General features: G+C 39.3%; 1 protein-coding gene across 2 annotated transcripts in view; it reads left to right on the top strand.

Annotated features, from left to right (window-relative positions):
- Positions 1-25,794, top strand: part of CAPS2 (calcyphosine 2) — a 43,575-nt gene extending 17,781 nt beyond the window's left edge. The window contains exons 7-16 of one of the 2 annotated variants that reach the window (XM_075552760.1): positions 4,895-5,011; positions 7,617-7,691; positions 8,617-8,712; positions 8,801-8,894; positions 10,385-10,503; positions 11,472-11,548; positions 15,054-15,208; positions 18,092-18,211; positions 21,366-21,462; positions 25,619-25,794. In XM_075552760.1, the coding sequence (XP_075408875.1) occupies positions 4,895-5,011; positions 7,617-7,691; positions 8,617-8,712; positions 8,801-8,894; positions 10,385-10,503; positions 11,472-11,548; positions 15,054-15,208; positions 18,092-18,211; positions 21,366-21,462; positions 25,619-25,794 (1,126 nt within the window). The remainder of the gene's footprint in view (positions 1-4,894; positions 5,012-7,616; positions 7,692-8,616; positions 8,713-8,800; positions 8,895-10,384; positions 10,504-11,471; positions 11,549-15,053; positions 15,209-18,091; positions 18,212-21,365; positions 21,463-25,618) is intronic. The other variant, XM_075552761.1, reaches the window with a different exon arrangement.
- Positions 25,795-27,460: the final 1,666 nt, after the last annotated feature.

A 27,460-nucleotide genomic window follows, 5' to 3' on the forward strand; every position in this document is an offset into this window, starting at 1 on the left:
ATACTGCAATATGAATGAACCTTGGAAATATCATACTAAGTGAAAGACACCAGACACAAATGCCACTTATTGTTTGAATCCATTTATATTAAATATTTAGACAAGGCTCATCTATACAGAGAGAGCGCAGATTTGTAGCTTCCAGGGGCTGGGAAGAAAGCAGACTGGCGAGGGACTGCTTAATGGATATGGGGTTTCCACTTGGGATGATAAAATGTTCTGGACTAAATAGTGCTCAGGGTGTGCCACATCCTGGGTATTCTTAAGGCCACTGAATTGTAAATTTTAAAATAGCCTCAATGGTAAATTTTGCATATATTTTATACCCACAATAATATGTAAAATATCCTACAGTGTACCATGAGTTCGCTGTTATATTCCAGGCTAAGTTGGTGCACACTGGGCAAGTGTCAGGAGGATTAAAGCCTTGCAGAGAAAACAGACTTACATGTGACCCTTAGAAAACTGTCTTAAAGTGTTAAGTTGTATGGCAATATGTAAATATGTTAGGGCTTCGGAATAGACTAGAATGGCCTAGAAAATCTTCAAGGAAAAAGTAAGGCAAAGTAGGTTGGGAAAAAAATATATATTGTTTAGATAAATAACAGAGAAAGCATGATCTTTTATGCATATGTTTTCCAGTAAACTCTTTGGAAGCAACTAATTGTATAGACAGTCTGATTTATCTTCTTCCTTGTCTCTTAAAAGCACTTTGCTTTCACTCCCACCATTCTGCAAGAATTTCTCTTCACAGCATCACAGGTAACATCTAAATGAACACTCATTCCTCGTTTATTTGACTCCATTCTCGTTTATTTGACCCATCACAGCATGTCTCAAATAATCCTGTTCTCGTGGGAATGCTTATTAATATTTTTCCATTTGGTTTATGGTACACCATGCTTGGTTGGTTTTTCTAATTTGTATTCATTCTTTGTCTTTTTTCCTTGTTCTTCTTCACCTCCTCAGCCCCTAAAGGTGAACCTCTTCACTTAGAAAAAAATACACGTTTCTTTGTGATCATGCTTTAAAAATTATATACTTGCTGACATTTACTTAATATAAGATTCCACTTTATTATTTTTCTTGTTTTTCCCTAGCCAGTTCCTCTTTTATTATTCTCCATGGCCACTCCATTTCCCCCTAGTTATTTAGACCTATAATCTTGATGATGGCTTGATCTCTCTCTTTCTCTTAAATTCTCTCTCTAGTTTTCCAATAAACCATAACCTCTCTACCATAAAAATAAATTACTATAACCTCTCTACCATAAAAATAAATTTGTTCTCCTACACTCATCATCCCTATTCCAACCATCATCTTCTTTCTCCTTGGTTATTTCTGTAATTTTCTAATTGGTCTTGTTAGCTGGCACAAGAGAGACAGTGTCTAGTTCCTAAGAAAGCCACCATTCAAGAACCTGGTCTTTGAGAAAGTGAAAGCCATGTGTATTCACAGCCAGCAATCTAGTAGCCCAAGGCATTTCATCCAAGCCTCTGAGGCAGGTTGCAAGCCGTAGGATTTCCTAGGCAGGGAAAAGCTATGTATATTTATCTTGTTATGCTTCTACAGATTGAAATACTGATGTATAGGAATGAAGGGTGGGGTGAGTGTGTGCAGTGAACAGAGGTCTTCCCAGATCCTGTGCTCAGACTGCGGCGGCCTTAGCATCCTTGTTGGGGAGTTTTCTGGGAGACACTGTAAGGAGGTCTAGATAGAAAGCTGCCAAGAAACGGAGGCTCCTTTCCTTTCATTACAAGGACATGAAGTTCCTTCCAGCAAGCAGAAATGTACCTGAACCTCCACTTTAAAGGAGCGCAACTGAACAGTGTCGCGGTATCTCCGTTTCTCTGCCTCCAGCCCGAATGTTTTAGGACCATTTGTCAGCCCTCGTCCAAATGGGTTCCCGACAGAGTCCACTGTTCGTATCGACTGCAGGATAACTTAGTGTGTCCTGTATATTAATTTATGACATCTCCTGCTGAGCTGCCATTTTTTCAACATGGGATACATGAAAACTCGCCCCCTTCCAATCCCTAAACATTAGTATATCTCAACAATAGGCATATGTATAACTTTATATGGATATGCATAGTTTTCCCTGCTTAGAAAATTCTATACATTGTGACGCTCCCGAGGCAGGGGACTCAGGTGGAGAGGAAGCACCTTGGGTTCGTAGCTTATAGACTTGCCGAGAAGCTTGGCTCGTGGATCTGTGCTAACAACCCACTTCATTGTCACAGTGATTCTTTGAGCTGCTGCGGGGTGTCACTGGGGCTGGTTCTGACGCCTATCAGCCATGTGTACTGCAGGCAGAAGCACAGCCCGGGCACGTGCCATGGCGCACCGTCATGGCTGCACTTGAGCTCATCGAGGCAGCCACTGTGTCCATCCACCTCACCGATGGTTTTCTTCCCTTTTGATCACCCTCTACTTTACCAAGCAGGATGCCCTCCTCCAGGGACTGGTCCCTCGGAGATGAAGTTTTACAATCATTGCTTCTTAAGAGCATCTGGACTTCTTTTGGTTTTGTTTCGTTTTGTGCTAACAATGTTATTCAAAGGTATCAGTTCTTCAGTCTTCCAGTGGATCTGAGATGACCCACAATATAGGTCAGGTACACTTTATTTCACAAGGTGACATCTTTGGTGTTGAACCTTGCATAGGTATTTTTTCAGGAGATTTTCCCAATGCAGTCCTTTCATTTCTTGCTTGCTTCTTCCATGAGTACTTATTAGGGGTTCAAGTAAAATGAGATTGTAGACAATTTCAGCCTCTTCTACATTTATCATTGATGTTGCTTCTTAGCGCAGTTGTGTGCATTTTTTTCTATATGGAATTGTGATCCACACTGAAGTTGCCATCAGTCCTCTTTACTCTCAGCATGCAAACTGGTATTTGCATGTCACGTACCATTTCTCTCTCTCTTTTATAAGCGAGGATCTGAGGCCCAGAGTTAAGAGACGTGCACAATGCCACACAGCTAAGGGGCTGAGGCCAGGTGCACAGCTCTCCCAGTGAAGTGTTGTTGCTGTTGGGCACTTTTGTCCATGGCCACATCACCCCTCTGTCTGGGACACTGCGACTCCTGCTTCGAGCGTTAATTTTACTGACATTTCAAGAGGCAAGGTCATATCTTCTCGGATTCCTCTGATGAGCTCTTGTTGCCTTCTTCTTTTTCAGGACATGACTACATCCTCCTTTACAGTCTCTCAATACATTCCTATTGTGGGATGTCACTTTATATCCATACTTTACTTGATCTGTGTCTCCCCCCACCCCTCCAAGCCCAAGTTATGCTTTGTAGGAGAAAGATAAAGCTGTTTGCTCCCATAAAAATATATAGTCTCAGAAACTTTGCATAGGGTCACGGTGAATTGGAATTGACTTGATGGCAGTGATTTTTAATTGATAGCATAGAAAACCAGCAAACATTTTTAAAATGGTGAAATGAAGGCATGCCATTTTTAGATCTCCTGAAGATTTCATTTTAGCTAATACTTATGGAAAAAAATTGCTAGCCAGAGATAATCATTTTTTATGGCCAGTATTTTTAGGAATCTAATATCATTTGGGCAATGGTGTACATTTGTTTTTTATAGATGTGCCATGATGGTTAGGGATTCATATATCAATAGACCCTCCTGAGGAAGGCTAGGGGTGGAGCCCAACCTATTGGTTGCAGCTTCCTTGTGGGTGTGGACTTTTGTATAAGAAAGAGGCCATCTAGCTGAGAAGCAACAAAGCCCACATGGAAGACGCTCACCAGCCTGTGTGATCATGAGGTGTCGACGGGATCAGGTACCAGGCATCTAAGACCCAGAACAAAAAATCATGTCAATGCGAATGGGAGGGTTGGAGTGCAGAGTGGAGACCCCAAACCCATCTGTAGGCAATTGGACATCCCCTTACAGAAGGATCACAGGAAAAGACAGGCCAGGCAGGATGCAGTGTAGCACCAATGAGACACACACCTTTTCTCTGGTTCTTAATGCTTCCTCACCCCCACTATCATGACCCTAATTCTACCTTACAAATCTGGCTAGGCCAGAGCATCTACATGGGTATAGATAAGAGCTGGAAACACGGGGAATACATGACAGATACACTCACTGGGATGAGTATTGAGAGTAGCCATACCAGGAAGGTAGGGGGAGGTGTGGGGAGATAGGGGGAATGATCACAATGACCTATCTATAACCCCTGCCAGGGGGGTGGACAATAGACAAGGGGGTAAACGGAGACACTGGACAGGCAAGACATGGAAAAAAATCATAATAATTTATTAATTATCAAGGGTTCATGAGGGAGAGAGGGCTCAAGTAGTAAGAAAGTGTTTTGAAAATGATGATGCCAACAAATGTACAAATGCTCTTGACACAATGGATGGATGGATTGTGATAAGAGTTGTACAAGCCCCCAATAAAATGATTTAAAAAACAAAACTAAAGAAAGAGACCAAGCAGAATATAATCTTGGGTCCTCAATTTCTGAGGAGCAGGATCTTGTATTTGGTTCTCTTCTGTGCCACTGGCTGACCCCTCACACCACCATCAGTCTATTCGTTCAGCTGACATTGGATTCAGTTACTTCTGCCTCCACCAGCTTAAGCTCCCCACTGCCTCTCCATCACCTTGCTTCCTGTTCTCCAGCCTCTGTAAATCAGGAGAAGCCTGACCTGAACCTACTAGACTCACTTATCTACTTTTACAAATGTGTAAGCCATTTCTCTAAATATATTTCATTCTGTGTACAAATACATACAGGCTCACTGGTTTTGCTTCTCTCGAGAACCCAACCTAACAATGTGTCTTTCCAGTTGCTTATAGATACATAAATAATAGAGCAGCACAGTATAACATTTAATGCTCCGACTCTTTATTTTATTATACAGGGCTGTAATCAGTGATCCAGAACAAAATTTAAACAATGAGAAACAAAGTGCTCGCATCCTTCAAGATCCAAAAATGTCACCTCTTCGGTTTAGGAAAAGAACATTGCATGAAACAAAGTAAGGATTTTCTAATCACATAAAGAGAAGATGAAGTATATATTTCATAATGTACCTCCTGTGTTCAGTTAAAAGATATTTTTTGTTGCTTTTTTCTATAGAAAGGGGGGGGCAAAAGTTTGAAGTTTAGAAGTCAGTTTCATCATTCGAAAATACTGAAAGTGCCTTCATCTCTTTGCCTGTCACACACAAAAAACGTCTTCTTAAGGAGTTGTTGTTGTTATAGGTGCCACCCAGTTGCCCACTCCCAGCAGCCCTGCGTGCGACAGGACAACACCGGCCCTGTCCTGGGTCTTCCTCACCACATTGGAACCCTTTGCCTCTCTAGGGGAATTTCTCTGCCGATTCCACACAGCGGTGCTGCCTGGTTTTTGTTTTAAGAAGTTCCTATCACAAAATCAGGAGATAACGTTTTAAAATATATGATATAGTAACCGACAAGTTTTTATTTGTACAACGTGGATTGGTTGACTCTTATTGATGCAATATATGAAAAATCACTATTTATTTATGATGCAATATATGAACAATTACTACTGGTTGATTTGTTTATTATTATTATCCATTTTTCTGTGGCTTTTAAACTTTGGCAGTGTGATGGTGCAGGCTACTTGAATTCCTCAAGCGACGCATCGCTATTTGGCATCCAGTCTTAGCTTTAACGGAGATGGAAGATCTACCAGCTCCCATAGGAGCTCTTTTTACTTACAGATTGCAGTGATTGCTAAATAGTACTTCCTTGGAGCTTTTATCTCTTGATCTCATTCTTATTCTCTTAAACTGTCTAATGCTTTAAGGCAACAGAACTTCTCTCTCTCTCTCTCTCTCTCTCTCTCTCTCTCTCTCTCTCTCTAACAGGAATACAATATTCATCCAGGAAAGTGTACACATATTAAGTGTATTAAAAAACTTGTGATAGCCATCACTGTGAATGAGGGGGAGTGCATGATGGGGACCCAGTGCCCATCTGTAGACAGCTGGACATCCCTTCCAGAGGGGTAGTGGGGGGGAGATGATTCACTCAGGGTTCAGTATAGCAACAATGGAACTCAAAACCTTCCTCTGGTTCCTGAACGCTTCCTCCCCTCCCAATTATCATGACCCCAATTCTACCTTGCGGACCTGGTCATACCAGAGGATGTACAGCGGTCTAGTAGGGATCTGGAAACACAGGGAACCTAGGACTGATGAACCCCTCAACACCAGCGGTGGGAGTGGCGACAACAGGAGGGAAGGGGGCATAGAAAGGGAGAACCAATCTTGGAGATCTATGTGTAACCTCCTCTATGGGATATGGGCAATGGGAAGGTGGGTGAGGGGAGACGCCGGGCAGTGTAAGATAAGATAAAATAATTATTTATAAACGAATAAGGGACCAGAGGGAAGGGGGGAGTGGGGAGGGAGGGGGAGGGGGAAAAAAGGAAACTGAGCTGATTCCAGGAACCCAAGTGGAAGGCGAATTTTGAGAATGATGAGTGCAACGAATGTATAAGGGTGCTTTGCTCAATTGATGTATGTATGGATTGTGATAAGAGTTGTATGAATCCCAATAAAAAGATTTATTCATTAAAAAATGCAAAAAGCAAAACAAAACTGTGATAGCTTAAAAAACTTTCACAAGTGAAATATTCCACAGGCCAATCTCCTAGACTGGGGCTGAAGGACCCTTTGTTCTGCCAAGGGCCATTTGGATATTTATAACATCATTTGTGGGCTATACAAAATTTTCAACTTAAAATTTAGCCTGGTACATTTGGCCAAACATTTACTTACGCTAATGAGAAAGGAGCCATGTGGCAGAGTGGTTGTACATCGGGCTGCTAACTGGAGAGTTGGCAGTTGGACACCAACAGCTGCTCTGAAGGAGAGAGACAAGGCTTTCGACTCACTTGTAAAGAGTTACAGTTTTGAAAACTCACAGGGTAGTTCTACCCTGGCCTATAGGACTGCTGGGAATTGGCATTGACTCGATGGCAATGAGTTGGTTTTTTTTAATGAGACTAAAACAAGTTCAGAAATGGCAAAGGGAGTAATGATTCCCTGAGGGTACAGGAAGACAAGGGGGGAGAGCAGAGGGGCGAAGGGTGAACTGATAGCAATGATGACTATATAACCCCACTGGAGGGGAGCTAATAGAATTGTAGGTGAATGGATATATTGGATGGGGCAAGATACAGCTATATATATGTAAATATATAGTATAAATAATAGATAATATAGAGCTCCCCATAAAATGATGAACTAAAAAACAACCAGCATATTAAAACATTACTGAGAGAATTTGTTGGGGTTATCTATTGATCTCAGACTTGATTAAATGTGTTTTGTTTGGAATCAACCTGTGCATGTATAAATTGCAATTCCAGCAGTACTTTCTGACTTTCCTTTGAGTATACTATGCTTCACGATTTTTTCCTATGTGTCTGCCACAATAAGCAATATGCTAAAAAAGAGGCTATACTTTCACCATTATCCAATCTATGACTTGTTTCAAATCCTAACAGCTTTCTTAGACACAATATTGACACAACTTTTAACATTAGTTTATTCATTTACTTAAAGATGTTGGCCCTGAAAATGATTAACAAAATGTCTATCTCCACAGGATAAAAACCCATTCTACATTAACTGAAAATGTGCTTTCCAGTAAATTGCAGTTTGATGGTAGGATCATATCAAGGTAACTTAGATTTTATAAAACGTTAATCCTGTTAGTATAAAAATGTCTTCTCGTCAGAATCTTAGAAGTGATGTTTTAAAAAAGACACAGTACTAATGTGGGTTCTAAGCTGTTTAACAATTATATTTTATATAAGCTGCTTTATTTAATTCCATTTTAATGGCTCAAATTAATAGTGGATACACCAACAAAAAACAAACTCGCTGCCATCAAGTCGATTCTGACTCACTATGGCCCTTCATGCAGTAAGTTCATGAAGGGATCGATTCTCAAATGTCTCTAGTCTTAAAAACTTTCTACAACATGCAATACACTACAATGTTCTTTATGTACAATCACCATTAAAATACGCTGTTTTGTCTTTTTGTTAACACATTTAGTCTTCGATTAGTAAACTTTTATATGACAATGGGAGACAATAAGTGTATATCCTTGAGTGGCTTGTTATAAGCCCAAGATTGTTTTGCTTTCGTCGAGTTTGAAGTACTTCTAAGTGTCTCTGAAGAGGCATTTCCTATAGACATTGCAATTCATTAAGTCAATATCAATTATCTAAAAATCTTGTTCTAAATTTGCATTTTGTTTAAATGGCTCAAACTTAACTAATTTCATTATTATCATTTCTACTTGAAAAAGACATTTAATAAATAAATGTATGTCTAATTAGCAACCTACACTGTCCTGATTCGTATTCCTGTCAGTATAAGAAATGTTTCTTCTTTCCATTCACATCTAAGTGAATTCAACAGTGTCGCCAGTTGTGCCCCCCGCCCCCTGGCTTCACCATAACCCTTTATCAATGTCAGACATTTGAAGGAATTAGTTAGTCCTCTCTGAAGGTGTGATTTTAGTTTACTGTTATTTCATTTGAAAATCATTGTGCTATTTGAAATTCTTTGTTACCTTTTCTCTCTCTCTCTCCTAGAAATGGACGTGACACCTGTAGAGAGCTCATGGGATTCTTTTTCACTCATGACCGGTCCCTGACTGTTTATGAGTATCGACAATTTGGGAAAAATAGGTATTCCATAAATACATGGTTAAAGTTCTTAAGCTGATTGATTTGGAGAGAAGCTGAATAACTTTACCTTTTGAAATTTAACTTGTAGAACAAATGTGCTTCCTTTTATTCAAAAAAACATCTATAGTCACCAGCGTGGGCGAAGAAAAGGCCATCAGTACCAGCTGAGTGACTTCTATACCGTACGTCACCTGTGTGTGTGCATTCCCAATGTTTTCATAGCAGGTGTTAGGATTGGGGAGCATCTTATGAGGGTAGAGAAAGCGGATTTCTAGATTCCAGTGATTTCCTGAGCTGGGACATTTATGCAAGGATTTTCCTATCAGGCCTGGGTCCTGCAGGGTCTGAATCTATGTGTATCTTTTATTTTCCCGTTTTTCCCTACCTTTCCCTACAATGCCACAAAATAGGTGATCTGTATGATCATTTGTCTCTTAGTACTTTTAAAGCTCTACAAGCCTGTGCCATTGAGTAAGTTGAAATGGTTATGTGAAAGTGAACTGAAGACGAGGTGGTCTCATAAGAAATGGGAGAGAGCTTATCTATCTTCTCCTCTTTGTAATTGACTTGATTTTCCTTATAAATGTAAAACTACGCAATTTGATAAAATTAACTGTGTTTACTTTCCAGTTTCACACTGATTTTGCCAATTGTTTAGTGGCTTTAACATATGTATATGTATTTAGTACAATGGCTTTTCTCCTGGGATGGGGGAAATTTATGAAATACTGACCTCAAAGCTTTGAAATCAGGCCTAATGTTCCCTAGACCTGACTTTCAGGATGTTGCCTCGATTTACATAGAATCTCAACTTTACACACTGGAGTAACAATTTGACTTCTGGCCGTAGTATAAGAAATAATTTAACAGACCATTCAAAAGCAAATGGTGTTAAATAAATAACAGGCACTCAATAATTAGAGTGATTCCCAACATCCCCCCACTCATCTGCCACAGAAGTGAGAATGCTGCGGAGCACAGGCAGGGAAAGGAAGGAGCACTTCGCCAGGGCAGGGCAGTGCTCCCGCAGAGAGCGCCTGCAGCTGCTTTCCGTTCGCCCACGAGCACGACCTCGGTGCCTCCCGCTATCTTCGTTGAAAACTATGTGATTCTCACATGATCATTTCTATCTATTTGCTTCACAACAATGACTTTAAGGTTAGATGAAGGGTTATTGGTAAGAATTTTGCCATGAAAGCCTTGATTCTTTAACTGGGTTAAAGTCGAGTTTTTACATTTATGATGTTTGCCATCAAGCGACCAGGGGTAAGAAATGATGGATGTGTCACCCTTTACAGTTCATGTGACATTTTCCCGTGGATTTAAAGGGTCAATTCCTATATTTCATGGTGTCATAAATTAGTACTGTGTCCTTTCTTTGTGTAATTGCTATTTTAAAATCGGAGTTTCTCATTATTTTTCACATATATTGTTAAATACAAGACTGTTGAATCAAACCAACATTCCCAATTAGAGAGAAATTTGGAGACTATTTTCTTATAAGATCAACTGATATTTGAGTGATTATTAAATATTATTCTTAAATATACTTTTTACCATTACAAAAGATTCTATGTTGCTTATAATCAAGATTGAACATTTAAAATGCACAATAATGCTTTACTCTTTATATAGTTTTAGACTTAAATAAATTCTCTGTCAATTTCTTTAGGGTGCAAATTTGACATTTTTGATTTCTGATCATCCCAGCCTCCCAGAAAGCATAAAAGAGAGCACATTGCTTATACTTCGCATTACAAATATTGATCAGATAGCCTTGAATTCTCTCAAGTAAGTCCAACATCAATTTGCCATTTTGAAAGGTAGTAAAAAAAACTATTATTTGCTTAAAATGAGATTTGAACACAATACATCTTGACTTTCATTAAGGCTTGTGCTTTTTAAAAGAAAGCATGCAATGTGTGTATAATTTATATGTTATGTTATATTAAAAATCTTTACATGTGGGAACAATTGTAATTAATTTAATATTAAATGGTGCTCCATTTTATGTGACTTAAAGGTGCTTTGTTCATGTGTCTTTGCTATAGCACTTATACCATGCATTACCAATGTAAAAAGTTTTATAAGATGAAATATTTATCCAATATTAAAATAAAATTCCCTGCATTATTTAGGGTGGTACTTTCTTTTTTTTAAAAACATTACAGAGAATCTTGGTGCACCACAATGATAGGTTTAAGCAATTCCTCTGTCAATTTTCTTAAGGGTGAAAATTTGATATTTTTGATTGATTGTATTCATTATAAAAATACTATGAATAAAAAAATACACTAAGCTAACTTTGACTTTTAATCATACTTGGTGCCAAATATTACTTGAAATTGCAATGGTTCTTGTACAAAATGTACAATTCTCGCATTACCTCTATCTGTTAAAGGGCAGAGGGGAATTTCCCTACAGAGTTGCCAAGTTTTAAATCTTTACAAAAGCAGATTATCACATCTTTCTCCTCCAGTTAGCAGTTGAGTGATAAGCCATTACCAGTGTGCATTTGAAATGCCTAAAGCCACAAAGGATTTAAATGTAGCTTTTGGAAGTGTTTAAGGACTTTAGATCCTTTAGCATAGTTAATCTATTAACTGGGTATTAAAGGGCAGGCAGAGGTGGGATTTAATTAACCCCAAGTATTTCTTCCAATTGGTCTATATTTTTTTGAGTGTGGACCAAGAGGAGTTTCTGCATCCAAAGTTGTATAACATAATATATTTTCATTGTTCTAAATGTATCGATCGCAGAACTGACTCTGAGGATCATGTGTGTGATGTAACTAGCCAAGAAGCCAGTGATAGGCTGCTCTTCAAGACCGTCCAAGGTATGAACTAATGCTTTATTCCCAGGTGGTTTTCACCTTCAGCCATTTCCTTTCTAAGCAATAAAGCAACATTTATGGATAGTTCTGAATTTTATAGTACTTGGTTTATTGTCTCATTTTTTTAAAACTTAAAAATACCTATCTTACATCTTGATGGATTTCCCCCCCTACTTTGAGAATTCAGCTGACTAAGTAGTATTATGTGGATTATGAATTTAAGCATTTTAGCAGTTACTGGAAAATATGAGTGTTGCACTTTAATTGGATAAAAAGTAAAACTGATTTTTTGTAAAATAAGACTGGCTTTAAGCATTATTCGATGATATTCTAAAGGCTTTTTGGTGGCCTAGGGTAGAAGAAAAACTGCCAGACAGGGAGACAGATTTATGATCTGAGTTTACTTTTTATAAAACTCTAACTATACACTCAAGATAATAATCTCTATTTTATTAACTTTCTAAAGTCTTATTAGGAATCGAATGAAATATATGTAGTCTTTGGAACAGCTGGAACACTTTGGTATTACTCCTTAGCATACAATATAGCTGTATATATTGAACCTTTCCAACTTAACAAACAAATAGCAACAACAACAAAATAAATGCTGGTTTTCCTTAAAATATGGGGATTTATGTATTTATTGCCTAATAAGAAGAGTAGGATTTATAGTTGCTGTCATTTTAAAGTAATCTCCTTTAAAAATTGAGTAATTCTAGATTATGTAAAAACATCCAAGAGTTTATTCATGTTTTACTTAGTGATTTTACTTACTTCCTAGGACATGATTATCTCTGAGCACACTGAAAAATGCATTAATGAATAATATTAATTTATATCACTCTATGTGCTAAGCACTGTCATAGACCCTGCGGATTCAGTACTGAGCATTATTCTATTGATTATTTACATCTATTGTACATTTGCTATATTCCAGGCGTAGCTCTAACTATTGAGCCAGGTATTTAAATACTATTGTATAATTATTTTTATTTTACAAATGATACTGTGTCTTTACAAGTGATACCGATCAGCTCAAGATCATAAAATTAATTACTATTAAAGCTGAGAAGAAAGCTCATGCACCGTGTTTCTACAGTTCAAGCATGTAACGTTTATGTTATACCAAGTGCCTTTGTGCTGCTTCTGACTCACACTGACCCTGTCGAGGAGAACTGTTTTGTTGGGTTGCTGGGGCTGTAAACCTTCGTGAGAGGACACAGTTTCCACTCTCTCCCAAGTAGCAGTTGGTAATTTCAACAGTCTAGAATGGAGAAAAGCATTTGTCATAGGCCTAATCAAAGAAATTAATGGATAATTAGAAAAAATGGCAATCCAGAATTACCACTTAGAGATGAAAAAGGAGTCATAGTATGAAGACTGGAAGGCAATTTGAAAGTTGTCTGGGACAGGTACCTGAAATCCAACAGAATGTGGAAACTATTCAACAATATCATTAAAATCAGATGCAAATGAAATGTGCTAAATATAACTCAGAATTGGTGAATTGGCTAGGAGCTGCCAGAAATTCAGAAGAGAAGATAGAATGCGGGATATCATTGCTGACCTCTGATGGAGCTTGGCTGAAAGCAGAAAATTCTAGCAAGTTGTTTACTTGTACTTAACTGGTCATGTTAAGTTATTTGACTGTGGATCATCACAAACTGTGGATAATGTTACAAAGAATGAGAATTCCAGAACATTTAGTTATGCACATGTGGACCCTGCACCTAGACCAAGAGAAAGTCATTGGACTGGAAGCGGGAAAGGTGTGCTTCTGAGTTGCCTGGCTTCCCCATACATGCGCTCCATCTGAATGCTGAGTACATAGCCCTGGCCTTGGACTGTATCCCGTAAGACACCGCATCAGAATGGGAGGAAGGGTTATTAGCCATCCTCAATATGTGACGGACTGAACTTTGCTTGCTTCACTCTGGAAAGCAACTCCGTGTAAAGAAAACAAAATTCCTTCCCCGGGATCAGTAGACAGCATCATGATAAATGAAGACAACTTTGCAGTGAAGGGTTGTTTTACTTGGATTCACAATCAAAGCGCATGCATACAGCAGGCAAGAAATGAAAGGACATGTTGCTGCAACGTCCTCTTTACAGTGTCAGCGGAAAGATGTCGCTTTGAGGACTAAGGTGTTTCTGACCCAACCCATTCTGTGTTTAGTCGCCCCATGTGTGTATGAATGCTGGACGGTGAATAAGGAAGACTGCAGAATAATGGATGCATTTGAATTTGGTGTTGGTGAAGAGTATGCTACCGATCACGGTTGCCTCTCTTGGGGGGAGTACAGCCAGAATGGTCCTTAGAAGCAGCACACGTGCTTGTTAACAGGGGAGACCAGTCTCGGGAAAAGGGCATCTTGCTCAGTTGAGGAGAAGATCAGAGAAAAAGGAGAGGGTCCCGGCAGTAAGAAGTGACACAGTGGCTGCCAGCGTGGCCTCAAACAGAAGGGCCTTGGTGAGGATGGCGTGCGGCTGGGCAGTGCTTCGCTCTGTTGCACACCAGGTTGATGAGGCTCAGCAGACTTAGAGGACGGGAAAATGACAACATTTATCACGGTAAATGCAATAGGTGACACCTTGGGGGCTCTTGTATCTGATGGCATTGTTTTTGCTCGTTCAAAATCCGTGTGGCTACGTCTATTCTGACTCACAGCGACTCTGTAGGGCAGAGTCGAACTGCCCCATAAAGTCTCCAGCCAAGATTGCTAACCTTAGAGAAACACTGCCACATCTTTCACCTGCAGAATGGCTTGTGGGTTTGGACCAGTCCTCTTTTGGCTAACAGGGAAGTGCTTAACTCCTGTGCCCCGTGGATCCTTCTGTCCCCTAACTGTATGGTGTCTAGTAAGTGCTTCCGTGAAGTGACCTGCATTTCCTCAAGCCAAGCGGCTTTCAGGAAAGTCACTGAGGTAAGCACAGAGTGCCAGTGGCCTGAAAAGTAAGCCCTGAAAGGGTGACTTCGAATGTTAAGCGTAGGTGAGCACTCCTAAGTCTTCCTGCTGTGTCGACCACATGTGAACAATTTATTTTTTCAAAGCAGATTTGAAACGTTAACTTTTGAGAGACTTGTCATCTATCATTATTTGTAGTTCAGTTGGTGACAACAGAGAATAAGGAAATAGATGGACAATGTAAGGATGGCTAGATGAAGGGGCCTCGATAATAAAAAAGTATGGTTTTATTTCTAACACATAGGTTATTTTCACGCGGAGAAAGTAAACAAAGCCTTTTTTTTTTTTCACATTTAAACTATAACATTTTCAACCACACAGTGGTGCTGTCGCCCTGGTATTCTTATACGTGACTTTATGTACAATTCCCTGAGATAAAGGCCTTCCATTTTTCAAGCTCATGACTTGGTCAATTCTCCCCAGTCCCCCCCCCCCCAGCCCCGTGGGACCGACTTTGACTTCCTTACACGTGCGACAACTGCAGCTGGATGCATCTGTGCCTAGAGCATTCTGTTTTCATCTCTCTCTCTTTTGATGAACAGATGCAGTGAAAGCAAAGCTGCATCAAAGAGCTGTTCGCATCATGGCTGGCCTGGGAAAATACTTTAAGCAATTGGACAAAGAAGGAAACGGACTCCTAGAGAAGGCAGATTTTAAGCACGCTCTACAACTATTTAACTTAGAAGTGTCCGAAAAGGTAATTCTCTGCAGGAATGTACTTTTCTGAGGTGGCGTCCTTCCCTTTTTCTACTGAAATCTTACTGGTGCCTTGACCACACCTTCTTTATTCTGTTTCACGGCCAAGTCGCCAGACAACAAGTTTTGCTCGGTTTTAAAATTTCACCATTCATTCCTCCATCAAATATTTAGTAAGAGTCTGATAGCTCAGTAGTGTGCTGGTATTTCTGAGAACGTATCACTGTTCTCTCAAACCCTATATGGAGATAAATATTTAAATTATTATAAAAACACTCTATGTGGTAAATAAAGGAGCTTTGGGAGCCCATGGGAGGAGTGCCTAATTCTAAGCCAGGTGATGAGGGAAGGAGAGGACCGTTCGCGGAAGGATGCCTGGAAGAGGCTGTATGCAAGGTGAATGTTGAAGGACGAGCAAGCATGTAGCAGACAAGGAAGGAAGAGGAGCATGTATGGAAGATGAGGGGAGGTGCTTGTGAAGGCCTGGAGGGGGAGGTGCGAGTGCTTCACTTTTCCGTGGCTGATTTCCATTTCCCACGGCACGCTATTCCCTCAGTTATGAGCAATCTTCCAATAAATCTTTGAATGCCTTGGCTGTCTCCTAATTCAGGCCACACCGGGAGAGCCACCTTACGCTCCTGTGTAAAGCTGCACTCCTTCCTGGCCCCTGGTGTTCTCTACACTACCGTTCCATTTTATTTTTAGGTGCACCTCTTCCACAGGTGTTGTGTGGATCTGTGGGCACCTATTCTATAAATCTCCTGAGCGTGGCAACTGCACGCTTCCGGGTGCGGCTTTATCCCCAGTATCTCAAACCAAGCCTGGGATATGAAAACTATCGGACCCACTGCTGTTGGTTCTGACTTACAGCGATCTCCTTGGACAGAATGGAACATCCCATCGGGTTTCCTTCTTACAGAAGCAGACCGTCACAGCTTTCCCTCACAGAACCATCGACCTTTGGGTTAGCAGTCAAATGCTTTAACCACTGCAGCACCACGGCATGCAGCACTTGCTAAACAAAGAGTGCATGGACGGATTTGAATACATGAATAGGTGGGTGAGTGAGCATGAATATATAGACAGACGGAAGGAAGGTAAGACGGGAAGGAGATGAGCAAGAAGGAAAGATACATTAGGCTGGAAGGATCAGCCGGGTTCTAAATTCAGATGTTCATTCTAAAAGCATTGAATTTAGAAAATGTCTACATCAAAGCTGTCAGACAAGGGGCTGTCTTGTATTGTCCTTTCCCTTGCCAAATGAACTTGTCTCGGGACGCAAGTAGGGATTGGTAGAAATAACTCTGGATCTCGAAGTAGTGGGAGCCACATAAAAGCCCCAGCCTTACTACTTGAACTCTGTGGCTTTGGACAGATCTCTTGAGTCTTATGATTAATCGGCTTTTCCTACCAACCCCCAAATAATAACTGTAACGAGAATGGTTTGAGGCTCAAGTGAAAAAACAAACTAAAATGGAATACATCTTCTGAAGTCTAAAATGTCATGCCAGTGTGAAGTAGCCTATTCCTGTTGTGATTTAGCTGCTTTTGTTTGCCATCCTGTTCGATCGTGGTGCCCACATAATGTCAAACACTAGGACCATCTAGTTTTGCCTCTTTATTTTTAGGGTAAAGGACCTCCAAACTGTAATAACAGGAAACCAGAAATCATCAGTGCCTTTGTCCGCAATCGCACAGTTGGTTAGCAATTGAGATAAACTAGAATGTCTCTGTTGCCAGATACGTGGTGAACATTGTATTACAAAGTGCATTTGCTAAAGCAGTGAGTGGCAATGGTAAAGTCAATAAATTGGCATAAGGAGTTTACTCAACAAAACACCTTCGAGTATAAATTATGGAGCAGTATTAGAGCCATTCCAATCTTCTAGGTACAAAGAGTAGCAGAAAGAAAATTCGTAGTCATAGCACTATTGGAGGGCATTCCCAAGATAACCTTTAATTCGTCACAAACACAACCAGAGTGATAAGCATATTTTTTTAGAAACGGAATTTAATAAATTCAAAAATTAAGTATAAAATTTATTGTCACTCCTAAATTGTTCTTAACTTTTAGAACTGTTTGTCAAGCATTGCTTTAAGTAGTTCTCATAGTGCATTTGAAAAATGATTACGTTTACATGTGACTTCTTGGAATTTCCTTTTTAATTGGGTTACTTTGTTACACTGCCTAGGTGTAACACAGTGATGATTTTGTCATGACCGTATATAATTTAATGACCATATATAACCTAATATTACTTATCACAGATATTAAAGCGAACTGAGTTTTAACTCCTGACACGTAATCATCATATAAATTGACAAGGATCTGTTCACAAAATACTAAAAGTGCAACACGTCAAGGAAAAAGCAAAAGCCAGACTCATTGCAATTGAGTCAACTCTGACTCACAGTTTCCCTGTGGGCCAGGGAAGAACTGCTCCTGGGGTTTGTGAAATTGTAACTCTTTAAGGCAGTAGCAAGCCTCCTCTTTCGCCCACAAAGAAGGCAGTGGGTTTGAGCTGTGGCCTTTGAGGCTGACCGCCCAATGTGTAGCCTGCGATGCTGCCAAGGCTCCTTATAAGGGAAAGCACAAGAAAGTATTTTAAACTGTAATATTCACCTTGTTTTCAGCAGAAGACTTCTGTGGTAGTTACACAACCTATTGTCAATTTGCCATAATCATATAAAATAAACATTTTATTATAAATATTCATTTAATTGTTGCACAATTATACTGTTCTTTAAGAAAACACTTAAAAACTGAGAAAGCCCTGTCAACATTGACCCAAATAATTGGTGCATCCCAAACTACCATAGCAATTTCATATAACTGAGCATATTGGGAATGATTTTTATTGTGACCATATGTAATTATTTTTAGGATTTTGAGTCCTTGTGGCTAATTCTGAATGCCAATGGCAGTGACAAGATGGATTATGGAGAATTCAAACGTGCCATTATTGGTGAAATGAATGAATATAGGAAATCATTTGTTCGAAAGGTAATTTTGCTAAGTAATCTTTTAAATGGCTACTTTTAGTAGATAGTTAAATTCACTATTTAAATACTCTAGTGAATTACTATTTAAAATGTTTAAATATTTTTACCTGTATGTGTGCATGCTCAGTTTAATTAACACACACTCATACTCTCTATGTGGTATAGAGTAACTTACATACATGATTTAGGAAAATGTAGTTCAAAGGCTGAAATTATAAATAAGCATAGCTTCAGAAATTATTAGCCACACCTAAGCATGATTAAATGTCCCAGATCTTATGTTCCCATCTTAAAGGGTTGGCGTGAGGACTGAGGGATGCTAACATGTAAAACTGTTAGCATTAGGGCTGTCCAAGTGTCCATGCGGAATTCCTGGTACTTCAGGACTGCTGGTGCTGCTTCCCGTGGACCCATTTCAACTGAAAATGACCCCGGTGACACAGTAGAACTCTGTCCACAGGGTGTCCTCATCTGTATCTTCACAGAAATGGGTCACTGGCTCAGTCTCCACTCGGTGTGATCAAACAACCAATCTTTTGAATCACCAAAATAAATAACGCTCCCAAACAAACCAAAAACCCAACTCACTGCTGGAGAGCCGTTTCTGACTCCACGGGACCCTTCAGGACAAGTAATGGACGTCTGGGAGTTTCCACGGCTGTAACTGGGCTGGCGTGGATTGCCTCCTCTTCCCCATGCAGTGGCTGGGCTTTCAAGCTGCTGAACCGGTACTTAGCAGTCGTCACCATGTGTAATCTACCAGGACTCTTTTTCTGAAAAATAGTGTAGATAATTGTATCAGATATAAATCTCAAAGAGAAAAATCTAACTGCCTGTATTTTTACTGGCCAAAAAATCACAATAAGAACTTTAAAGTAAACAAGTCCATCACATTATATTGATAAATGTACATGTGCCTTTATCTCACATCTAAGTTAATTTCTGGCGGATGCCTTATAAAATACCACGAAGTGGGGCCAAGGGGTCCTTCAAAGACAGCAATTTATTTTCTTATAGAGCTAGAGACGAGAAGTCCAAATCAGCATTTCTACATGTTGATGCCTTCGGAGGTCTTTGAGAGAGGACCAGGTCCATGCTTCGTTCCACCCTCCAGTGCTTGCAGACAGACACTCCTCCCTGTTCCTTTGTTCTCATACATGGTCCTCGCATAGCGCCTTCGCCCTGTGGACAACTCGCTCTTTTCACTGTGGAAGGTCCAGAGTGTGAGGCCACAGATTAGCGCTGACCAATGCATAACCCACTACAATGCAGGCGTTCCTTCTTTCTCTCCAGTTTTCCTTATTTTTGGAAAGGGAGTGTCCATTGTAAGCTTTTTTCATGATTGGGATTTGGAAACAGATAACTTAGAACTTAAATTTCACAGGTTCATAGATGGAGGGGGATTTTGTACCAGATTGATCATAACCAGAGTCTTACCTTTATCTGATTTAGATGTTTTTGTTATTTAAAGCTACTCACTGTGAGGTATTTTTCAAAAACATCCCTCAGAACTAAGACAGGGATCGCTCTGCTACCTCCTATAAAAAAAAGAGTAGAACCCGGATGTGACCTCCTTCAGAAGTCTTGCTGCTCAGAAAAAAGAGTAAAAGAAGAGCTATGAGGTCCCAGAGTTCTGGGATCACGCTACCATGATTAACCAGCCACGCATCGAGCAGACTCTTCTGTAACTCTGACTTTGGGTAGGTTGTATCTAAGAACCTACCCCTCTGCCCAGTAGGATAGTTCATAAAAATCATGCATTAAATTAGCGGAGAAATAAAAAACAAGCATTTTGTTACAAAGTGAAATGTTAAATTTCAGGAAATAAAGTAAAAAAATTTAAAAGCTTATTTTTAAAGTATAAAATGTCATGTGATGGGATGATTTGCAGATTCACTTTTAGCTCTGGCAGTTTTGTCTTGGTAATTTTATCAGTTTCATATAGACTCTAGAGCTGGAAGTTACCTAATGGGTCATTTTCCCCCAACTCCTCAGTTTGCAGAGGTGGTACACCAGGGCAAGGCGCTTAGCTCAGGACTATTTCAAGGTCGGGATGCTATGGAGTGATAGAACTCATACTTCAGGGCTATTTTCCTGATACCTTACTCCAGTCTCTGTTCTTTTGTATTCATGATGCTGTCCTTACATTATTACCTTTAAATTATCTTGTAGAAAAAAATCTACTGGAGAATTTCTCATAGAAATAATCTACTGAAAATGGAAAATTAAATTCTCATGTCTAATATATATCACCTTCCCCACATAAATGCTGAAGACAAATGTGTGCATAAGTAAGTGTGGTGAAGAAGGCTGATTGTGCCCGGCTATCGCAAGATATAGCCTCTGGGGACTTAAAGGCTTGAAAGTCAACAAGCGGCCATCTAGCCCAGAAGCAACCAAGCCCACATGAAAGCAGCACACCAACATGTGTGATCGTGAAGGGCCGAGGGGACCAGGTTTCAAGCAACAAAGGCGGGGGGAAAAATCATATAATTGGGAAGAGGGGAGTACATGATGGGGACCCACTGCCCATCTGTAGACAGCTGGACATCCCTTGCAGAGGGGTACTGGGAAGGAGATGAGTCACTCAGGGTTCAGTGTAGCAATAATGATACTCACAACCTTCCTCTAGTTCTTAAATGCTTCCTACCCACCAACTATCACGATCCCAATTCTGCCTTGTGGACCTGGTTAGACCAGAGGATGCACAGCGGTACAGTTGGGATCTGGAAACACAGGGAATCTAGGACAGATGAACCCCTCAGGACCAATGGTGAGAGTGGCGACACCGGGAGGGAAGGAGGTGTAGAAAAGGGGAACCGATCTCAGGGATCTACATATAACCTCCTCTCTGGGGGGTGGACAACAGGAAGGTGGGTGAGGGGAGACGCCGGGCAGTGTAAGATAAGATAAAATAATAATTTATAAGTTATTAAGGGTTCATGAGGGAGGGGGAAGCGGGGAGGGAGGGGAAGAGAAAAAAGGAAAATGAGCTGATTCCAGGAATCCAAGCGGAAGGTGAATTTTGAGAATGACGAGGGCAACGAATGTATAAGGGTGCTTTACTCAATTGATGTATGTATCGATTGTGATAAGAGTTGTATGAGCCCCAATAAAATGATTTTTAAAAAAGAAAATAACATTTCTCTAACTAGGCATTTATGAACCTGGATTTCGGCAAAACGGGCAGTGTGTCTATTACGGACATAAGAAAATGCTACTGCGCAAGGAAGCACCCTCACGTAATGGCAGGTGAGAATTGTGATACAAAATGCAGCAGATAGCGAAAATGATAGTTTAATCTGGATTTGGGCAGCTAAGGGGAGAAATAAACACATTTTAAAACTAGAAACTTGAGTGTTATTTGCCTTTTCTGATTTTAAAACTCCTGGGTCTCTTTTCTGTACTTATTTCATTGTATTTATCCATATAATTAAGATAGAACTTTTCGTTCCTACTGAAGAAAAGGTTCGAAAGGGCTGAATAGACATGTTTATAGAAAAGCTTCTTAAATTGTAGGTCATAACCTCACACAGTGTCATGGAACTGGATCCTCGTGGGGATTGTGAAAAATTTGACAACAGTGAAAGGTCTCTGGATGCACAACGACCAAACATTATGTCAAAATGAAACCCCAGAAACTGATGCTCTGGTAGCACTTGCCCACATTGCAAATTTCTCCAGCAAAAAGAGGCTGAGTGGGAGAAGTTTTAAGAAACCCTGCCTAGAGTTGGCGGTTGCACATGCAAGTTCCCAGAGTTAGTTTTACTACCTGGGAAACAAACCAAAAAAAACCCCACCTTCCCCCCACCAAACTCACTGCCAACAAGATTATGATTCACAGTGACCCTGTAGGGCAAGGTGGAACTGCCCCTGTCAGTTTCCAGGTGTAGGCAGTTCAAACTTTCCCCCTAGGAGTGGCGGCTGGTTTAGAACCGCTGATCTCATAGTTAGCAGCCAACATAATTTAACAATTATGCCACCAGGGGGCTTCAAAAAGATGGACAAATGGAATTAAAAGGGGAGGATTAGAAGAAATGGAGAGCTAATAATGAGAACAAGATGAAGAAAATATTCTAAAAACGATTGTGGTAATGATTGCACAACTCTTCTTGATGTGATTGAATTATAAGATTTGTAAATTCTATGCCAACAAAACTGGTTTATTTAAAGGTAATGGGATTTTTCCATGCAATTTTTTGAAGCTCTCTCCTGCAATTATCAATACTAGAATTTTAAAGGTAGACTGAAGTAGAATCTTTTTCTAGGAATTGAAGAAAGAAAAGTGTTAGAGTTTAATATAAACGAGATCCTCAAAGGTGTGTCTGTGTAGTGACATTAGAAATCCAGTGTTTGCTCCTTAAAATCTTTTAAGGGTTATGTTTCAATTGACAGGAAGCAGGTATTTTGGGAATATAAAAATCTTGACTCTTGGAAATATGAAAGGGCTCTGGTAGTGTAGTGGGTTATGTGTTGGGCTGCAAACTGCAAGGTCTGCAGTTCAAAGCCACCAGCAGCTCCCTGGGAGAAAGATGAGGCTTTTTGCTCCCATAAAGAATGACAACTTTAGAAACCCACAGGGGCAGTTCTACTCTGTCTTATAGCATCATTATGAGTTAGAATCAACTTGATGGCAGTGACTTTTTTGGTTCCTTGAAGCAAACAATTAGATAAAAAATATTTTTCTTAGGAAACAATAATATTAAAGCTCAACAGCCAGCCAGGGACACAAATAGAAATATGTTTAATTTGATCTTGATTATAAATGACAAATTCACTCTGCTGTTTTCCATTTACCTCTCAGTAGCACACTTACTTGGTTCCGCATCTTCTTCTTTGTTTTAACAAAATAATGTCATTTTACTTCATTTCTCATGTATACAAATAAAACTGGGAAAAGGCTCCGCTTGGCAGAGCTTTTATAGTGCACATTTTCCCCGCTAGGTGAGCATTGACCAACTTGCTCTCATTAGTGCATCCCGTGGCATCACCTGGGAAGGTTCTCTCTAGTCACAGTGAATTTTTTGGTAAAAGCAGTTTTGCTCGAACCTTGTTTTATGTGATGCCTGATGTAGAAGAACAGCATGCAGCTGTGAATTTTGCTTCCTGCTCAGGAAAAATGCCACAGAAAGTGTTGTGATGTTGAACACAGCTTACAAGGACAGCACTATGGGGGGGGGAACATCCTAGGGTTTTTCTCATTTCAAAAAAGGTGAAATATCAGTTGATGACAAACCTCATGCTGGACATCAGTCAACTTCCTGAACACATGAAAATGTCGACTGCTGAATTCTATGTTTGCTCTAATAATTTTTAGTCACAGTTCCGAGAAATTTTTCTGACTTGTTTTCTTTTTTCCTAATTCCCAATGGAAAAATCTTCAGTCTTCAAAAACATGAAGGCATGCAAGCATGCCTATAGTGGTGACCACACTTTCACACACACATCCAGAATAGGCCATATCAAATGCATACGTCATGTTTCAGATGGGTGTTAAAGTCACAAACCACTAAACTGTAGTGAATTCAAGAAACTAAATAATTCAGAGGATAGTTTGACATAAGATTTCAAGTTGGTGAAGAAAAATAACAACCTGATTAAGTATTACTTTGCTATTTTCAGTCATTTTTCTGTACTTTTTTTTTTAACAATTTATTGGGGCTCATACAATTCTTATCACAGTTCATACATATACATACATCAATTGTATAAAGCACATCTGTACAGTCTTTGCCCTAATCATTTTTTCTCTTTTCTTCTTTTACATTTTATTAGAGACTCAAACAACTCTTACCACAATCCATACATATACATACATCAATTGTATAAAGCACATCCATACATTCCCTGCCCCAATCATTCTCAAGGCATTTGCTCTCCACTTAAGCCCCTTGCATCAGGTCCTCTTTTTTTTCCCCTCCCTCCCCTTTCCCCCTTCCCTCATGTGCCCTTGGTAATTTATACATCGTCAACAAAGTCTACATGGAAGAACACACCAGCCTGTGTGATCGAGTGGTCCCGAAGGGATCAGTTACCAGGCATCAAAGAACAAAAATCATATCATTGACTGCACACCTCCATGATAGGATCGCTGAAGACAAATGGGTGCATAAGCAAATGTGGTGAAGAAAGCTGATGGTGCCCGGCTATCAAAAGAGATAGTGTCTGGGGTCTTAAAGGCTTGAAGGTGAACAAGCGGCCATCTAGCTCAGAAGCAAAAAGGCCCACATGGAAGAAGCACACCGGCCAGTGCGATCACGAGGTGCCAAGGTACCAGGTATAAGGCATCATGCAAAAAAAAAAGATATAAGTGTGTATGTATGTGTATATGTGTGTATATATATATGTATATGTATATATATATACCATATTAAATGAAGGGGGAAGTGCAGAGTGGAGACCCAAGGCCCAAGTGTTGGCCAATGGAGATCCCCTCATAGAGGGGTTTAGGAGAGGAGATGGGTTAATTAGGGTGCGAGGTAGTACCGATGAAGAACACAGCTTTCCCCCAGATCCTGGATGCTTCCTCCCCCCAACTACCATGATCCGAATTCTACCTTGCAGGGCTGGATAGGACAGAGGCTGTACACTGGTACATATGAGGGCTGGAGGCACAGGGAATCCAGGGTGGATGATACCTTCAGGACCAAGGGTGTGAGGGACGATGCTGGGAGAGTGGAGGGTGAGTGGGTTGGAAAGGGGGAACTGATTACAAGGATCCACATGTGACCTCTTCCCTGGGAGAGGGACAGCAGAGAAGGGGGGAAGGGAGACTCCGGATAGGGCAAGATATGACAAAATAACATTTTTCTGTACTTTTAAGTTCAGAGCACTTAAAATGAGATATCTTTTATCTTTTAAGGAGATAGTTTTGTAGTTAGCATGTGCAATATCAGGATCACAAACAAGCTCTGTTCCTCAGTCTGTCTTTAATTACAATTTGTAAATATGTTGGAACAGTTAGGTGCAGTTGCTACCTAATGTCAGTTAGTAATATCTATGTGTGTATATAATATATTGTTTCCCTTTCTATCCATAAGAGACATTAAAGAAACACTTTGAGAGACACTAAAACACCTTTAACATAATACGACAGTAGTAATAGTATGTTTTGATGTGTACCCCACCAAGCTTCCATTTGTTACTACAAACCTTTGTGTGTGTGAAAGTGTGGTCACTACTATAGGCATGCTTGCATGTCTTCATGTTTTTGAGGACTGAAGTTTATTTCCATTGGGAATTAGGAAAGAAGAAAACAAGTCAGAAAAATTTCTTGTAACTGTGACTAAAAATATAATATATATTATATTAAAAATATATAGTAGGCTTTATGGGGGCTGATTTGTAGCTGTGGGATGTATGTATGTTGGACATATGTAACCCAAGACCTGCCTGTACTGTTTCACAGGTCACTCCACAGAGGAAGAAATCAGATCATCTTTTCTAGAAACATTAAAAAATGCCTGCAGCCAGTCCAATGAAGTGTCATACTGCGAATTTGAAGATTACTATGAAGGCCTAAGTATAGGGATTGCAGACGATGAAGACTTTGCTAATATTTTACGCATTCCATGGGGGATTTAATTTTTTTAATGTGTATGTCGTCAGCACCAAACATTTTCTAGGTAAGGTTAATGAAGATAAACTATGATCAAATGCCCAATGTATTTTTTTCTAGGATTCTTTTCATCCTGTTTTGTCTTTCTTCCTAAAAAGAAATGTTTGGAAAGAGAAATATTTAAAACGGTATTGGTAATGGTGTGTGTGTATGTGTGTACCATGCCTGGTCTATTTATTTGTAAAGATACATTTATTTTTGTTTGTCTTAAATCTACTTTAGAGGCTATTTTAAAATCTTGGTTGTATAAGAAATTTACATCTGCATTAATAACAATAAGCAAGTTTCCCACATTTTCCCCATCCTTTCCCAAAATATGATTGCCATCATTCTCAATTTAACAAATTAGAGTTGGCTCCAAAGCACATGCAGTTGAAATAGTCCAACTTGCTTTAAAGCTATGTGAAGGGAGGCATCATATGGCGCACGATATGACGAAGCAATGATAATTTATAAATTATCAAGGGTTCATGGGGGAGGGGGAAAGGGGAGGGAGGCGGAAAATGAGCAAGGGCTCAAGTAGAAAGCAAATGTTTGAGAATGATGACGGAAACAAATGTCCAAAAGTGCTTGACATAATGGATGTATGTATGGATTGTGATAAGAGTTGTACAAGTCACAAATAAAATGATTAAAAAAATTAAAATCATGGACTTTGGAAAAAAAGAAAATATTATAAAAAAGGATATATTAGGAAAAAATCCCTCTGCGTGATTATTAACATTTTCTATAGGGTTGATGTTTAATAAAATGGAAGCTTACCCCTAAAAAGCTTATTTAAATACTAACTTGGCATGCAATTGAAAATTATGTAGTATATCACAGTGTAATTCTAGTGGCCAATTCTAGTGTTATCTTTAATTACTTGTACAGAACTTACTGTTCCATACAAATAATACAAAATGGGAAGAGGACATTTTCTCATGTTATTAAATAAAGATATATAATTTATGTATTATCATCTAGGAAAGGATTTCAAGGAGTTTGTAGAAATTTTATTATTGTTTAATTCCATTTTGTGCTCCTTCACATATGAATCTGAAATGCAATTTCATAATTCTTAATAAAAATGTAAACAGATATTTTGATCCTAAAATGAATTTATGGTATTCTAAACCTCTTTATGGTATCCAGAATCTTTTCCTAAACAACTGAAACAGTACTTTCTGAATGTAGGTTATTATTGGTTAAAAGTTATCATTTTTTTTTCTATTTTAAAAATATTTTCAGTTTCCCCTGGAGATACAGAAATACAGGAAAACTTTAAAGGGTTGCTTCCAAGTTCATGCTGCTAAATTTTATATATTAGCACAAATTAGAAAACAAAAAGGTCAAAAAAAGAAAACAAAACAAAAGGTCAAAGGAATGAAGAAATGGTTAAAAGAAATGGGTGTAATATTTTGTAAAATATTATCTAAGCCCTATTGCTTTATCCATGGGCAATATTATCAGACTGGTTTAAATTTTAATGATATTAAAATGTAATTATATAAATTGAGTAAACTCACTTTATGTGATAGCACAATCTGACTTTTAATACAAGGATTGATATGTACATTTTTATATGTACATTTTTACAGATATTTGCAAAAAGGGTGCTAAGGCTTTATTGGACTTCCCCTGGCTACACAA

The sequence above is a fragment of the Tenrec ecaudatus genome, chromosome 6 (genome assembly GCF_050624435.1).
Source record: "Tenrec ecaudatus isolate mTenEca1 chromosome 6, mTenEca1.hap1, whole genome shotgun sequence".
NCBI lineage: Eukaryota > Metazoa > Chordata > Mammalia > Afrosoricida > Tenrecidae > Tenrec > Tenrec ecaudatus.